This window comes from Aquarana catesbeiana, linkage group LG03 (genome assembly GCF_042186555.1).
Source record: "Aquarana catesbeiana isolate 2022-GZ linkage group LG03, ASM4218655v1, whole genome shotgun sequence".
In the NCBI taxonomy this organism is placed as follows: Eukaryota; Metazoa; Chordata; class Amphibia; order Anura; family Ranidae; genus Aquarana; species Aquarana catesbeiana.
Genome location: NC_133326.1, coordinates 682,570,689 through 682,588,528, shown reverse-complemented (window position 1 = coordinate 682,588,528; position 17,840 = coordinate 682,570,689). Strand labels below are relative to the sequence as shown.

The window sequence follows — 17,840 nt, the reverse complement described above, 5'->3', positions numbered from 1 at the left end:
CTCCAAACATTACATAGTAGGTGAGGTTGAAAAAAGACACAAGTCCATCAAGTCCAACCCATGTGTGTGATTATATGTCAGTTTTACATTGTATATAGCTGTATGTTGCGGTCGTTAGGGTGATTATCTAATAGTTTCTTGAAGCTATCGCTGCTCCCCGCTGAGACCACCGCCTGTGGAAGGGAATTCCACATCCTTGCCGCTCTTTCAGTAAAGAACCCTCTACATAATTTAAGGTTAAACCTCTTTTCTTCTTATTTTAATGAGTGGCCAGCTATCTTGTTAAACTCCCTTCTGTGAAAGTTTTATCCCTATTGTGGGGTCGCCAGTACAGTATTTGTAAATTGAAATCATTTCCTCTCTCAAGCGTCTCTTCTCCAGAGAGAATATGTTCATTGCTCACAACCTTTCCTCATAAGTAATATCCTCCAGTCCCTTTATTAGCTTTGTTGCCCTTTTTTGTACTCGCTCCATTTCCAGTACATCCTTCTTGAGGACTGGTGCCCAGAACTGGACAGCATACTCCAGGTGCGGCCGGACCAGAGTCTTGTAGAGCAAGAGAATTATCGTTTTGTCTCTGGAGTTGATCCCCTTTTTAATGCATGCCAATATTCTGTTTGCTTTGTTAGGCTCAGCAATGCCAAGCTGCTGCTATCATCTACTAGGACCCCCAGGTCCTTTTCCACCCTAGATTCCCCCAGTGTATAGATTGCATTCATATTTTTGCCACCCAAATGCATTATTTTACATTTTTCTACATTAAACCTCATTTGCCATGTAGTTGACCACCCCTCCTAAGGTTTCCACATCCTGCGGAGAAGTTATTGCCCTGCATAGTTTAGTATCATCTGCAAATACAGAGATGGAACTGTTTACCCCATCCTCCAGGTCGTTTATGAACAAATTAAATAGGATTGGTCCCAGCACAGAACGCTGGGGAACCCCACTACCCACCCCTGACCATTCCGAGTACTCCCCATTTATCACCACCCTCTGAACTCACCCTTGTAGCCAATGTACTCACCCTATGGTCCATGCCAATGGACCTTATTTTGTACAGTAATAGTTTATGGGGAATAGTGTCAAATGCTTTTGCAAAATCCAGATACACCACAATTATGGGTCTTCCTTTATCTAGATGGCAATTTATACCAAACTAGCAGCAGTGTGTGTATATACCTTATATTCATCATGTCTTTTCTTCCAGCCACTCCGGCCCCCAGCGAGAGAGCAGAGAATGGGGGAACGCCTGTGGACAAGGAGGAATCTGAGAGTAAAGAAGAGAAAGACATGAAAGGAACAGAGAAGAGGGAGACGGAGAGTGATCAGGCAGCAAGTGAGAGGGTAAGTCTTTTTCATCTAGTTTGGAGCGTTCTCCTGATCCAGGGAGGGTCTGTGTTGTACTAAATATATTCCACTTCTTAATAATAGACTTCACTGTGCTTCTAGGCATTGATAAAGCCTTTGACATTTTTTTGTATCCCTCTGACTTGTGCCTGTCCACAACTTTATCCCGGAGATCCTGGTGACAGTGCCTTGCCACCCATAGTTGATTGTTTGCTTCAGTTGCAGTACCAGGGACTAAAATGCTCCAGGAAAGCTTTTCATGCTGAGCTAATAAAAATGACCACAGCTGATCACAGTTGAATGTTAAATGGCTGTGTGCCATCGAGAAGGTGATTAGCTACACCTGATTTGAGTTTACAAGTCATTTTTAGGAGGGGTGATCCTCCTTTTTCTCTCCCCCCCCCCCCCCCTTTTTTTTTTTTTTTCCCTAAACTGTTGGTGTTATTACTTTCTCTTGGATATTTTAAGTTACACTGAGTAAATACAGCTGAATAAAACAAACTGTGCCTGTCTATTTCAGGCTCCAAAGCAACAAAATGTGATTATTTTAATGGGGGTGATTCTTTTCTATACCCACTGTAGAATGGATATGGAAAATTAATTTGTAAACCTCCATTATCACTAGGGTTGTCCCGATACCGATACTAGTATCGGCACCGATACCAAGCATTTGCCCGAGTACTTGTACTCGGGCAAATGCTCCCGATACTTCACCTGATACCTGAACAGTCAGCGGTGATCGGTGAGTAGGGGAGTTACAAGCTCCCCCCCCCCCCCCCTTTCAGCTGCTTTTGTGAAATCTATACAATGGTGATCGGTGCTTGTAACTCCCCCACACGCGATCACCGCTGACTGTCACCGCATCCTCCTCCAGTCCCCCTCCATGCCCCCTCCGTTCTGCTGTCCCACTCCTTTCTTCCTCCGTTTCCCCCGCCGTTCTGCTGCTGTCCCCCTCCTTTCTTCTTCCGTGTTCCCCACCGTTCTGCTGCTGTTCCACGCCGTTCTGCTGCTGTCCCCCTCCTTTCTTCTTCCGTGCCCCCCTCCGTTCTGCTGTCCCACTCCTTTCTTCTTCCGTTTCCCCCACCGTTCTGCTGCTGTCCCCCTCCTTTCTTCCGTGTCCCCCTCCGTTCTGCTGTCCCCCTCCTTTCTTCTTCCGTGTCCCCCTCCATTCTGCTGTCCCCCTCCTTTCTTCCTCCGTGTCCCCCACCATTCTGCTGCTGTCCCACTCCTTTCTTCTTCCGTGTCCCCCACCGTTCTGCTGCTGTCCCCCACCGTTCTGCTGCTGTCCCACTCCGTTCTGCTGTCCCCCTCCTTTCTTCTTCCGTGTCCCCCTCCATTCTGCTGTCCCCCTCCTTTCTTCCTCCGTGTCCCCCACCATTCTGCTGCTGTCCCACTCCTTTCTTCTTCCGTGTCCCCCACCGTTCTGCTGCTGTCCCCCACCGTTCTGCTGCTGTCCCCCACCGTTCTGCTGCTGTCCCCCACCGTTCTGCTGCTGTCCCACTCCGTTCTGCTGTCCCACTCCTTTCTTCCTCCTTTTCCCCCTCCGTTCTGCTGCTTTCCCCCTCCGTTCTGCTGCTTTCCCCCTCCGTTCTGCTGCTGTACCTCTCCATGTCCTCCTCCTTCCTCTATTGTATGGACAGAGTCAGCTGACTCTGTCCATTCACATAACTGAAACATTGTAATCTCCTGTGATTACGATGTCTCAGTTTATGAATGGAGAGGAGCCGCTGTCTTCTCTCCGTTCTTTTTCAGTGCAGCTGAGGCTGCAGAGAAAGGAACTGGGAAGTCTCTATCCTCTGTCTCTTTCTCTGTCTCAAGGGGGAGATTTCGGGGGTCTATTAGGACCTCTGATATCTCACCAAAGCCCCCCCCCCAAAAAAAAAAAAAAAAAGTATTGCAATAAATAGATAAAAAATAATAAAAATTAAAATAAAAAACAGACACCATCCACCCCCTCTCTCCCTAAAAAAAGAAAAAAAAAAAACATTGTAAAAAAAAAAAAAAAAAAAAAAAACCCCAAAAAAACACTGTCACGTCACATTAAAAAAAAGTATTGGTGAGTACTTGAAAAGTATCGATACTTGTACTCGGTCTTAAAATAGTATCGGGACAACCCCAATTATCACAATCTCTCGCTGTAGTAAGATACGAGGAGTCTTCCCCCCTCTAAGGCAGTGTTTCTCAAACTTTTTTTAAAGGCACCCTTTAAAATAGGGACAGCCTCAAGACACCTCATTCTAAAATGTAAAAAAACTAATTATAATAGTTTTACATAATGCAGCCACATCCACACAAATATAGGACACCCAACTATAGAGTTGATTTATTCTTTCAAAGCAAATACACTTTTGCACACTGGTACTGACTACTATTCCAATGTTTCTCCCCATCAGTCAGCTAATGTGACCCCAGTGCTGAGAGAGGCGGAGCAGGGTCAAACAAGGATGATGAGAAAGAAACGGACATCCTCATCAACTGATGACGTCATTGGTTGTTAGGATGCCGGTGCCTAGAAAGTCATAATGGTGCACAATGAAATCTTGTGGCTTTGTGTATCTAAAAGGCAGGCTTCATCCACCTACTGGCTTGTATACAATTTGTGATACATTTTTAGGCAATTTGCCAAGGCACCCTTGAAGAAACCTCAAGCCACCCCAGAGTATACCTAGGCGACATGGTGGAAAAAGGCTGCTTTATAGGGGTCTGTTAACCCGCTCTCTATGCCAAAAAAAAAAAAAAACTAATCTAGACTACTGTTTATTAATTTCTCTAAAGTGTCTTGAAGCAGAAGATATGTTTGTTTTTTTTTTTGGCATTAAAATTAGTGTCATTATAGTATCCAGCTATTATAGCTCTGAAGGGGGCGTATTGTGCACCCCAAATGTTGCGGTTTGCATACACCGCACTCTTATCACATAAACTACAAATTTGGAGCCACAGGTAATCTATACTGGTTAATCAAATGGTTCTCGCCCGGGGAAAAAGATGTAACTTTAGTACTCTTCGTATGTTTTCTGCAATATCTAGACGTGGTGAGACCCCAGCAATAGGAAACCTTTAGTTGAAAGCCAAGTCCTGCAACCATTGGAACCCTCTGAGCTATAAAGACTGGGGGACAACATACTCCCCAAAATTAGGAGCCCATCTGCTGGAAAAACCACAAATATTTTTTAAGAATCACAAAAAGATCCTTATCCACATATAAAATGGGAAGGTGTTTCTTAATATTAGTTATGCCTCACTGTGATAGCCAATCAGAGGCTATCACCTCAATCAGGTGACCTGTAAACGGGAGTCCTGGGTCCCGATTGTTTGTACGGGGAGAACCTGACCTCTGTACGGGGAGCGCACTGTGCGGCGCACTCCCAGCACAAGGAGATGTACATATATACGCAGCCTTAATGGGTACAATTGTTTGCCACATTGGAGGAAGTGCGTATTTATACAATGAAGATTTTTTTGTTTTTAGTTCATTTTGATATTCATGAAATACTGAATGTTTTGCCCTTTTAAAAATAAAATCAATATCTGACTGTAGGAACTGACTGTGTCTCTTCCAGACCCCAAGTCCTCCGGACACGGTAAGCCCTCCATCCAACGCTGTTCCTGATGAGAAGCCGACTTCCGATCCTCCAGAAACGGTGCAAGGAAAACAAGAGCCTAGAACCCAAACCCCGGTCACAGAGGAGCGGAGCGGTAGGTCTACATAACTGACAGAAGCCTCCAAGTTCATTCCAAAGTTCTGTGGGGCATGACTGTTCCTTAGATTTTTATCTACTCTGCCTTTTCACAATGTAGTTGGCTCTTGGGAGTGGCAATAATGTTGCTGGCAGCTGGGTGGGCACTACTGTTGGTAGCTGCATGACCTGGCAGCACAAAACATATGAAATTTGGACGTTGAGCGTAGAGAGGCAAGGGGAACACCAGTGATTGGCACTCAGAATGGGGGTGTTTGACCAAGGTGAATGAACACACCCAGCTTACCACCTATTCCCGGTTTCCTCCATCAATGGGTAGCACTGATGTGATTACTATAATTAGAATTACAGTTGGCTTAAAGTGGAACTTTACTCTCCAAATGAACATTGATTATTTGTATTCCTCATGCTGCTAGCATTAGTAAATAGGAAAGTATATCATATTTACTAGTTGTTGTGTTGTTTTGTTTTTGTTTTTTTATTTTTTTTACATTTCTTCAGTTACTTCCTGGTTTCTTGCCTACGTAAATGATGTCATACATCCCAGGAGTCTTCGGGAGGGGGGATGGGTTTTCTCAGCTAATTGCACTGTCCTGCATGCATGCTTGTGCGAAGGTCAAATGGATTCCAGGAAGTAAATGCTACATGAATCATTTGCCATTACTCTAGATGGCCATGGCCAGACATGCTAGGGGGGTTGTTACTCCAGTGGTTTTCTCAACAAAATAAAGCCTAGAGACGTGAAGGGATGGGGGAGGTTGAATAATAATAATGAAGTAAATAGTGTTTTTGATTTGTGGTGCTCAGATGCAGTGTAGTTCACCTTTTTTAAGGTAACCCTGCTTATAGGAAGCAGGCAGTGGTGACCCATCTTATGAGTAGAAGGGAACTATAGACCTTCCTGGTGACCTTTTTGAATAAGCATTGTGTGACAATGGACTGGAGTAGAACGAATAAAATACTGCAGGGTATTCCTAAAGATCCTAAAATCTCCTTATTTAGTATACTTTATGAAGAACTTTGGCCATGTTATACTAGAATACTCCTTAGGGAAGCTTTGTTCATAACACACAAAGCCATTGCTGGTAAATTAATGATGACCCCTCTTCACCCCCACCCGGTGTACGTCAATGGAAAATGTTGATCAACTCGATCATACCATATGAGAAGGTTATGCATGGGGAATATTTCACAAAATATGGGAATTGGTGGTGTGAATCTGCTCTTGAAACTAAATAAACAATACGTGGATCTAGTCTGAATAACATAGCAATTATAGAACACAGTAGGGGGAATTCCATAAATCATTAGTGACCCTATTCTGGCGATATGGACCTTTAAAAAAAAAAAAAAAAAAAAAAAAAAGTCCTGCACCTCATTCATGAAAGCCTTGCAACGGTTTTGTTAGAGTTCTGACGTGCAACAGATTCAGGGTGTTCTTGCATCACTCACTATGGGGTTGATTTAGGAAAATAGTAGAGATGCACTGAAATTTCAGTGGCTGAATCATATCGGACAAAAATTGGTGTTTTCTGCATTTTGCCGATAGAGAAAAAGGTGCCGATAACGGCTGTGATTTTTGTCATGTTTTTACTGTGCTTATTGTGTGTTTTTCATAGGTCATGTTACTCAAAAACCGCATCAAAAACCTAACATCGGTGCTTTATTGATGCGTTTTGTTTTGTTTTTTTTGTTTTTTAATGCAGTTCAACTGGGAAGTGCGTTTTTTTTTTTTTTTTTTTTTTTTTCTCCTGACCAAAAATGCAGCAAGCGAGATTTTTAGCACCACAATGGAAGCGCAGCAGACCAGTGTGAAGACATACATAGAATTTAAAGAGATGCATTTTTCTTTCGCTAAAGGTGGTGATAATGGCCGACCATAAAATACATGTTCATTTAAATTCATAATATTAAAAGGTTGAATATGTTACAATTTTTTTATATATAAAAAATATATATTTTATTAAACTCCTTTTTCGGTTTTGGCAAAATGCATCTTGACGTTTCCGTACCAAAATTTCTATTGGGTGCACCACTAGAAAATAAACTGTGCACTCTGCAACTGCAACCTCATTTATTAAGCTCTTGAGCAGCCGCACTTGCAAAGTGCAGTAATTTTCCCTTTTAGTAAATCATCCCCTATGTGTTGTTGGGTGCTGCAAATTCATAAAGAATTGCGTGGATATCGAAATTGAAGGTAATTAAAGCCAACTCAAAGTTGGCATACAGAGACAGACCAGAGTTGTCAAGGGGGAGGGGGAAGTGTTGTGGTGTTAACCAACAACCATTGACTCTAAACCACACTGATCATAGGCGGAGCCTGGTGGGGGAACTCTGAGAGACTAGTTCCTAATCGGGTCTGCTTGCGTTGTAACAGACGGCAGTTGGCAGATTCCATAGCCACCGCTGGACTGGATAGATGTTATAAAATCCATCTGCTGTCAATCACAAGGCCAGCGGACCTGTTGCGGAATTGGTCTCCAAGTTCCCCACCAGCCTTTGTCCACTCACAACACTCCTTGGTGGGGCTGCACCTGTCTATGTGACTGTTGTAGTGGCCAAAGAGGGAGGTTACTAATGCTAAACCTGTAATCAGGCTCAGCGTTACTGACCTACACAGGGGACGGCGTGTCTGGTTCTTATGATAAATTCATGTACCCATTCCCAACAGTGTCTATGAATCTAAATCTAAAGTAATGCAGCGCTGTGAAAATACATCCTTAACCACTTGCCGACCAGCCACAGTCATTATACTGCGCCAGGTCGGCACGATCCCGCGAGCTGTCGTATTTAAACGTCGGCTTCTTCAAGCGGGATAGCAGGCGTGTGCCGCCGGAGGCGCCCGCTGCACTCGGGGGGCGCCGATGCTCGTGACCGGCAGTCGCGATCGGGAGCACGAGAGGCAGAACAGGGTCGTGTGTGTGTAAACGCACAAATCCCTGTTCTGTTCTGAAAGGAGATGCAGATCGTGTGTTCCTAATAGCTAGGAACCACAATCTGTCATCTCCCCTAGTCAGTCCCCTCCCCCTACAGTTAGAACACAGTCAGGGAACACAGTTAACCCCTTGATCACCCCCTAGTGTTAACCCCTTCCCTGCCAGTGACATTTATACAGTAATCACTGCATTTTTATAGCACTGATCGCTGTATAATTGTCAATCGTCCCAAAAATGTGTCAAAAGATGTGTCCGCCAAAACGTCGCAGTCACGATAGATCGCCACCATTGCTAGTAAAAAAAAAAAAAATAATAATAAAAAAACGCTACAAATATATCCCCTATTTTGTAGACGCTATAACTTTTGCGCAAACCAATCAATATACGCTTATTGCAATTTTTATTACCAAAAATATGTAGAATACATATCGACCTAAACTGAGAAAAACAAATTGCTTTTTTTTTTTTTTTTTTTTAAATTGGGAATATTTATTATAGCAAAAAGTACAAAATATTGTGGTGTGTTTTTTTTTCCTTTTTTTTTTTTCCCTTTCTTTCAAAATTGTCGGTCTTTTTTTTGTTTGTAGCACAAAAAAATAAAAATCACAGAGATGATCAAATACCACCAGAAAAAAAAGCTCTATTTGTGGGGAAAAAAAAGACGTTGCACGACCGCGCAATTGTCAGTTAAAGCGACGCAGTGCCGTATTGCAAAAAGTCAAAAAGTGCTGTGGTCATTGAGCAGCCAAATCTTTCAGGGCTGAACTGGTTAACACCATAATATCATGACCATACTGGTAAAAGTAAGGTTCAAAAGTAAATAATAGTAATCAAAATACATATACGGGTAAGTATATAGCAGTATTATACAGTGTTTCAAACCAATGCGCAGTGAAAGGCAATTGTAAAAAGTCCTAAATAAAGCAAGTCCACAGTGAAAATAGTTGATATTGACGTAAACGTCCAATAAAGTGACTGTGAAATGATGATCCAAGCAATGGTACAGTGACTTCACACATGTGCTCCCCTCAGGGTATGTGACCGCACAACTAAGTTTGGCCTGGAAAAGCAGCTGAACCACCTCTGGTCTTTATTTACTTTTGGCACTTTTTTATTTTTATCGGTATGGTCATGATATTATGGTGTTAAAGGATGTATTTTCACAGCGCTGCATTACTTTGATTTTACATACTTATTAGCACAAATTATGGAGTGTGATCAGTGCTAGCTGCTGTATAATAATCTTCAAATTTTATAAATTTATCACCATAGTTCATGAATGTAGGTGTTTTTTCTTTTTTTTTTTTTTTTTTTTTTTTTTTTTTTTTTTTTTATAGATTTGGTCATTTTTTTGGTAGCTCGCTTCCATCTTTATTTTTAGTGTCTCTGAATCTGTCACAAGAACTGACACTTGTTGTGCAGCGGTGTGACATTATTCTAGTGTGCCTATGACACTCTTTATGAATTCTAGGGCTTATGTTTTACTATCGTACGTTATTTTTTTAAATTTTTTTATTTTTTTCTTACATCAAAAGTACACATCTATACCAATGATTCACTGGAGACGGTCTGTGTTTACACTTTATTTCATTATGCTGAGTGCTTATTATACCAAACAGCCTTGTATTTTTAATAGAACATATATTTAACTTTCGGCAAGTTTGTAGCTTTTTACAATTGTTTTAAAATCAAAACGAGTTTAAAATAATAATAAAAAAAAAAAAAAAAAATACTACGGGGTGTACAGTACAATGGATAACCATAGAATTTTGTTTGTGCCTGGAGACCAGCTTGAAATTCAACTTGGCACTTATCAGCCAGTAACTAGCAATTTTTAGCTTTCATTGACATTCTTGTACAAGGTGGAGCCACTTTTGGCATAAAACAAGCAGGTCCCTGCAGGGGATGTGAAGTGTTTGAACAAGCTGGTGGAACATTTTGTTTCTTAATCGTACATCACAGGCACTTCATATTCATAACTATTTGGGTTATGTTTCTATTTTCAGGTAAAAACGCTGCCGGAAAAAAAGGCAGGAATTCCCCAAACCCCCCCCCCCCCCCCTGCCTAGGCCATAACCCTTTGCAGCTAAGCTACATCTATTCTTTAATAAGCGGAAAGCCTTGAGCTTTAATGTAAAAACTGGACCCTCAAGTCTTCTGAATCTGGAAGCAGGTCCTCTTCACAGTAAAGAGGCACCCCCACTTGAGCAGATGGAGGGTGCTATGGTCTACTGACCATTGAAATGAATAAATAATGGTGCAGATCGATGCCCGCATTCTCCACCAAAAAAAAAAATGGTGCAGCGCTGTGTAAATGCTGATATACTTAAGGTATGTGCAATGGAAAGCAACATAAGTGTTATAGTATTAAATGGAAAATACCACAAACAGTGAAAATTTAAAAGTAAAAACTGAATCCGAAACATATGATGAATATCAAAACATATGAATGATAAATAGTAAACAGGTGAAACAAAGTATCAAAAGTCCAACGTGCACAACTGGGTATAAAATATACAAGTGCAATCCAAACAAATTTGAAACAATCCAACGATCAGAAGATGTGATCCAGAAAATTTATTGTGACAGTCTAAAAAGATATTTTTCAAATTCCGAAAGAAAATCCCTCCACCGTGAAACAAAAGGAGGTGCCCAGCCTCTGTGATAGCGCCTATGTGTGTGCAAGCCCCTCACCTTACTGCCGTAAGGTTACAGCATGACTAGATCGCATAATCTGTCCTTTTTGGAATGTTGAACAGCCAGTTTTTTTATGATGGCAGTATAAAAACTGGCTGTTCAACATTCCAAAAGGACATTTTGCGCCATTTTCCTTCCACACTTGTTTTGATCATACTTAGGAAAGTTTTTAGTCTTTCCATAAGGGGGGCCATCTTCTGTCCATCTCTGAGGGTAGGGGCTGCAGCAATTTAGGTGTCATTTCTGGGACCAAGGAATTGCTAATCTACAGTTGGTTTTCCCTTTTTTGTTGGCTGGGACTACTTTCGTAGGAGCCACTGCATTTCAAGTTCCTTTCCTGGACTTAGGAATTGTTAAATTATAGTTTGTTTCCCTTGTTCATTGGCTGGGGTGACTCTGGGATCTCCCCCTTCTTTGATGCCCCCCGTTGGGATTCATACCCTATGGCCCCTTTGTGTGATGAAAGGCTAATACAAGCTTTCAGGATTATCTGTGGTGTTGAGGGAATATTCTCGAAACGCGTTGGACTTTCCCACTACTTACCATCTTTGGTCATCTGCATGGATAGTTTCTATCAATGTAGTAGGATTTTACCACTTCTGTCAACTACTGTGTAATACTTTCAATGTATGTATATGTGTTTTTTCTTAAGTTTTTTTTCTCATAAGAATTATGTTTTTATGATTCATTGTGTTTTAATAAATTTATTTATATAATATAATTTTCCTTATTTTTTTTGTCTAAAATTGCCTTAAAATCCCATTTTGAGGTTTCTTTTCTTCAATTCTTTCGGGGATGATGGCAATTTACACGCCAACCTATGGGAGTCCTATTAATTTTTGGTCTTGGAGTGTTTCTTTTTAAATTAATACCTATGTGCCCAGATCACTTCTGACCTCCATGTCTCTTCGCCACTGTTTGTCTGGTGTTGGTAAACATGGAGACCAGCTGAGCACGGCCGCCGTAATGATAATAAATGCAGAATCCAACGGAAAATGGCCGCCCAATGTTATCCTATGGGAGACTAAGGCAAAATGGTTGACGCCATATATTTCAATGGCGGACCACACTAAAATGGCCACCGTCAATCACATTCAATACACTATTTAAGGACCGGAATTGCAGCCGATTGTCATCCCCTGATGAAGTTGCGTGACGTGGCGATACGCATCGGGATTGGAGCAATAGGCATTACCAGGATTGGACGGAAGTAAACGAGCTAGGCGCTCGTGGATTGTTGCTGGGTTTTTTTACATTTTAAAAGGGAGTGTATCTTTTGTTTGCCACAATAAATATATTTTTAATCTGGATTACGCTATGAGCACATCTCTTCCCTATTTTTAACTACCGCTTATCAAGCACATTAGCGAAGGAAGCCTCATACAAACCAAGAGGGATCCTCTGAAGACCGCTGCCGGTGATCTATTCATGCTGTAACCTTACGGCAGTAAGGTGAGGGGCTTGCACACACATAGGCGCTATCGCAGAGGCACCGGCTTTTGTTGTTTCATGGTGGAGGGATCTACTTTGCAATCTGAAGAATATATTTTTTGACTGTCACAATTTTTAGGATCACATCTTCTGATCGTTGGATTGTTTCAAATTTGTTTGGATTGCATTTATATATTTTATACCCAGTTGTGCACGTTGGACTTTTTGATACTTTGTTTCACCTGTTTACCATTTATTATTCATATGTTTTGATGTTCATCATATATGTTTTGGATTCAGTTTTTTACTTTCAAATTTCGCTGTTTATTTGTGGTATTTTCCATTCCATTTCCACTTGTGTTGCTTTCCATTGCACATACCTTTTTAGTATAGCGGCATTTACACAGCGCTGCGCCATTATTTTTCCATTTCACCCTCACCCTTTCTGTTAAGGATCAGTTTACCAGGTGTTTGCTGCAGTGTACACTTAGTTCTTAATTTGACAGTGCGAGAGTCACTCACTCACTTACTTTACTGATCATTGAAGCTGTCGGGACTCGGAAAGTCACAGGCAACTGGGCCTGCAGCATGGTATGCAGAGGTTAATGGGCTGGAGTTTCTCTGCTTTCCCCCTCCATGCTTTATGGGGGGGGGGGGTTAGGTAGGTAGGTAATCACACCTGTGCCAGAAGAGGAGAGAACTCCAGAACTTCTATTCTAACCTGTGGTTCCCAAATGGAGATATCTTGCATGTTCTGGACCTCAAGGGTCTCAAGTTCCTAGACGTACAAAAATTCAGGATGGAGTCCACTTAGCGATTGCTTCGCTTCATCGGGATGACTTCTTGTCATATCGGTGCTGGGGAAAAATGGTACCCTTGTTCAATGCAGTCCCATATGCCCAGTTTCATTTCAGAGCTTTACAACTCCATATCATTTTGGTTTAGGACAAGCATCAGGAGTCCTTGGATCAGCCAATGCATCTGACTCCCAAGACCAGGTCAGTTCTGGAATGGTGGAATTCCACCAGATGTTGCATACTTTTGAGATCCTTCGATGACTTGGATAGTCTTGACAACGGATACCAACTTGTTGGGCTGGGGAGGTGTTCTAGAAAACCCCTCAGCTCAGGGAACATGGGCATCAGAAGAGCTGAAGTTGCCCATCAATATTCTGAAGCTTCAAGCTTTTCAACTGGCTCTCCTACACTGGTCTGTCTGCTTTCAGGGCCTCCCTGTCGGGTGCATTCTGGCAATGCCAATGCAGAGGCATACATCAACCATCAAGGAGGGACAAGAAGTTGTGCCGCTCAGAAAGAAGCAGACCTGATCTTGTCCTGGGTAAAACTGCACATTCCCAATGTGGAAAATTTAGCAGACAGATTTTCTTAGTTGTTTTCTTAAAGCAGATTAAGCAGCACAGTGCTTGTGCTGTGTAATCTGCCTCCCTCTAAACTGTAAAAAACCTCCCTGATCCCTCCACTTTCTTTGCCCCCCTCCCTGCACTGACAACGAAAATCAGGGCTGCTGAGCCCTGACCATCCATTGTTGGCGTTCGTCCCTCCATCATCCGCAGCCCTGCTCTGTTCTCCTCTCTCCCCCTCACCCCCTCCTTGCTTGTCAGCTCCGTGTCTGTATCTCTGCCCCCCCGACGCTATTCGTAAAATTTAAAAGTTTGAAATGGTCACTGCCAGCCCCTCTATTAGAGCCTGGCATAGCACACTGTATTATTCTTTTATAAAAAAAAAGAGGCTTGTAAATAAACTGTTTAGAGCGATCGTCAGGCCGGTCACATGACTCTTGGCTGGTTTCCAGGGCTACTGCAGGAGGGGCTGAGCGGCCATGTGACCTCCCCAGCTGACGTCAGAGGGAGATCTCGGCCCCTCCTGCAGAAGCCATCCATCGGAGCTGTACAGCAGCCGCAAGTCATATGACCGGCCTGAAGACGGTTCTAAACAGGTATTTACAAACCTCGTTTTTATAGAAGACTTACACAGTGTGCTATGCCAGACTCTAATAGAGAGGCTGGCATAGGCTTACTTATATAGGTTAACCTATAACACATAATGTAGAGCATTGGAATGAATTATGGGTTAAGGAAGCCTGTGCTAGCCTCCCTTGGATTGGTCCCTTTAAGACCCTAGGGAGGGGGTTACGCTCTGGATTCTAATTAATGCACATTGTGGTTAGAGTGGGAGTGACCTGAGGAAGGAAGCCACGCCTCCAACACATGTCGTCATAGCAACCCATAGACTTGTTCGTTGTGCGCAGACTATTGCGTTAGGATGTGCACCCCAAAGCTCATACACACATCTATATTATATAAATTTTATTATCTCACAAATGTTAGTACACCCCTCACATTTTTGTAAATATTTTATTCTATCTTTTTATGTGACAACACTGAATAAATGACACTTTGCTACAATGTAAAGTAGTGAGTGTACAGCTTGTATAACAGTGTAAATTTGCTGTCCCCTCAGAATAACTCAACACAGCCATTAATGTCTAAACCGCTGGCAACAAAAGTGAGTACACCCCTAAGTGAAAATGTCCAAATTGGGCCCAATTAGCCATTTTCCCTCTCTGGTGTCATGTGACTTGTTGGTGTTACAAGGTCACAGGTGTGATTGGGGAGCAGGTGTGTGAAATTTGGTGTTATCGCTCTCTCTCTCATACTGGTCACTGGAAATTCAACATGGCACCTCATGGCAAAGAACTCTCTGAGGATCTGAAAAAAAGAATTGTTGCTCTACATAAAGATGGCCTAGGCTATAAGAAGATTGCCAAGACCCTGAAACTGAGCTGCAGCATGGTGGCCAAGACCATACAGCGGTTTAACAGGACAGGTTCCAGGCGACCAAAGAAGTTGAGTGCACGTGCTCAGCGTCATATCCAGAGGTTGTCTTTGGGAAATAGACGTATGAGTGCTGCCAGCATTGCTGCAGAGGTTGAAGGGGTGGGGGGTCAGCCTGTCAGTGCTCAGACCCTATGCCGCACACTGCATCAAATTGGTCTGCATGGCTGTCATCCCAGAAGGAAGCCTCTTCTAAAGATGATGCACAAGAAAGCCTGCAAACAGTTTGCTGAAGACAAGCTGACTAAGGACATGGATTACTGGAAACATGTCCTGTGGTCTGATGAGACCAAGATAAACTTATTTGGTTCAGATGGTGTCATGCGTGTGTGGCGACAACAAGGTGAGGAGTACAAAGACAAGTGTGTCTTGTCTACAGTCAGGCGTGGTGGTGGGAGTGTCATGGTCTGGGGCTGCATGAGTGCTGCCGGCACTGGGGAGCTACAGTTCATTGAGGGAACCATGAATGCCAACATGTACTGTGATATACTGAAGCAGAGCATGATCCCCTCCCTTCGGAGACTGGGCCGAAGGTCAGTATTCCAACATAACGACCCCAAACGCTCCTCCAAGACGACCGCTGCCTTTCTAAAGTAGCTGAGGGTAAAGGTGATGGACTGGCCAAGCATGTCTCCAGACCTAAATCCTATTGATCATCTATGGGACATCCTCAAACAGAGAGTGGATGAGCGCAAGGTCTCTAACATCCACCAGCTCCGTGATGTCGTCATGGAGGAGTGGAAGAGGACTCCAGTGGCAACCTGTGAAGCTCTGGTGAACTCCATGCCCAAGAGGGTTAAGGTAGGGCTGGAAAATAATGGTGGCCACATAAAATATTGACACTTTGGGCCCAATTTGGATATTTTCACTTAGGGGTGTACTCATTTTTGTTGCCAGCGGCTTAGCCATTTAATGGCTGTGTGTTTGAGTTATTTTGAGGGGACAGCAAATGTACACTGTTATACAAGCTGTACACTCACTACTTTTACAGTGGGTCCCTGCTTGCCTTGCCAAGCTACGGCAGCTTCAGTGAGGCTGAGACACTGAGCTGTCATCAGGTGCTTCCCATACCCATTGGGGATGATGGTTTCTTTTGATGGTTTCTTTGTAAGTGCATTGGATGTGGCTTTTTCAACTTTCCTTTTAATAAACTGTTACACTTGGGTGGATGTGCGCTCTCTTGGTTTTTGTTTTGTCTAGATGTGTTTCGGCCACCCAATGGAATCTCAGAGCTCCAGTGACCAGAGTTATTGAACTGTAATGCCGCATACACACGATCGGATATTACAACAAAATCCATGGATTTTTTCAGACAGATGTTGGCTCAAACTTGTCTTGCATACACACGGTCACACAAATCTTGTCGGAAATTCTGAACGTCAAGAACGCGGTGACGTACAACACGTACGACGAGCCGAGAAAGAGGAAGTTCAATAGCCAGTGCGGCTCTTCTACTTGATTCCGAGCATGCGTGGAACTTTGCATCGGAATTGTGTACACACGATCGGAATTTACGACAACGGATTTTGTTGTCGGAAAATTTGAGATCCAGATCTCAAATTTTGTGTGACGGAAATTCCGATGGAGCCTACACACGGTCGGAATTTCCGACAACAAGCTCCCATCGAACATTTTCCGTCGGAAAATCTGACCATGTGTACGGGGCATTAGGCAGTTGATACTTTGATCAGTGTTTATATCAGCCAACAGTTGGACTTTTTAGGCCAGCGCATCGGCTAGCAACTTCTTTTTTTTTTTTTTTTTTTCTGTTTAAATGTTTATGCCTCTGTAGACACCAGTTTTGGGTGAAAGGTCTTGCTGGCTGCCTTTTTATAATGGGTTTTCCCTACTGTTTTGGGGTTTTGGGCATGTTGGCCTTGTTGCCCTTCCCTCCATATTCAGTGCTTTGGGACACCCTAAGGCAAGGCTCAAGAAATCCCAGGCGCTATGGTGACTAAAAATTGCTGATCGTAGATCGAGGCAAAGGGCCGATCACAGCGGCCCTTTACCATGTGATCAGCTGTGTCCAATTACAGCTGATCACATTGTAAACAGACTTGCCGGTTATCGGCAATACTTGCGATGTGTGAGGAAAGAAGAGCCAGTAACAGGTAATTCTGACAGGCACATATACACTGGTTATCGGTGCTGCCTCATCAGTGAAGAAGAAAAATTACTTATTTGCAAAATTTTCTAACCCCAGTGGTGATTAAAAACCACCAAAAGCTCTGTTTCAAAAAAAAGAAAAAACATTTTGTATGCATAACTGCGCAATTGTTCAAATTGCAACAGCCCTGAAAATTGGCCTGGGCAGGAAGAGGGTGAAAGTACCCAGTAGGCAAGTGTTAACATCTAAAAACAACAAAAAAAACTTTAGTTCTACTCTTTACCTGCAGCAGAGCTAAAGTTGTGGGTTTTTTTTCTTTTTTGTTTTGTTTTTTTTTTCTTTATTCAGGCACCTCCAGTGTATCCTTTTGTGTAAACCTGTGTCGTGCATCTGCAAAGAGAGATAGATATTTATCTGGCCTACATAAGAGAAGTGGTTTTGTCATTGAAATTAAAGGTGTTTTTTTTTTTTTTTGTTAATGGGAACCCCCCCCAAAAAAAAACTGGTTTCTAGATTCAAAGCAAATTCCTCAAGCCCTGCCGTAAGGCCCCTTTCACACAAGTGGACCATCCATTGCCCTCTATGGAGCAGTGGGTGTCGCTGGACATGTGCTAAAAACAGACGGATGGGGGATTTGTTCCCCCTGCTGTCTGGCTGATCGGATGACAGTCGGGTGTAAACAGACAGGCGGTCTGTTTACACCCGACTGCCCATAGAGGAGAGCAGAGCGGACCTGTCATCTGCCTGCTCAGTGGGGATCAGCGGACAGA

At 42.9% G+C, this 17,840-nt stretch overlaps 1 protein-coding gene across 4 annotated transcripts in view; it reads left to right on the top strand.

Moving 5' to 3' along the window:
• The window catches only part of CHD3 (chromodomain helicase DNA binding protein 3), a 153,227-nt gene that overhangs the window by 120,334 nt on the left and 15,053 nt on the right, over positions 1–17,840 (top strand). For all 4 annotated transcript variants that reach the window (XM_073622962.1, XM_073622963.1, XM_073622961.1 and 1 more), the window contains 2 exons: positions 1,208–1,344; positions 4,908–5,043. In XM_073622962.1, coding sequence (XP_073479063.1) covers positions 1,208–1,344; positions 4,908–5,043 — 273 coding nt within the window. The remainder of the gene's footprint in view (positions 1–1,207; positions 1,345–4,907; positions 5,044–17,840) is intronic.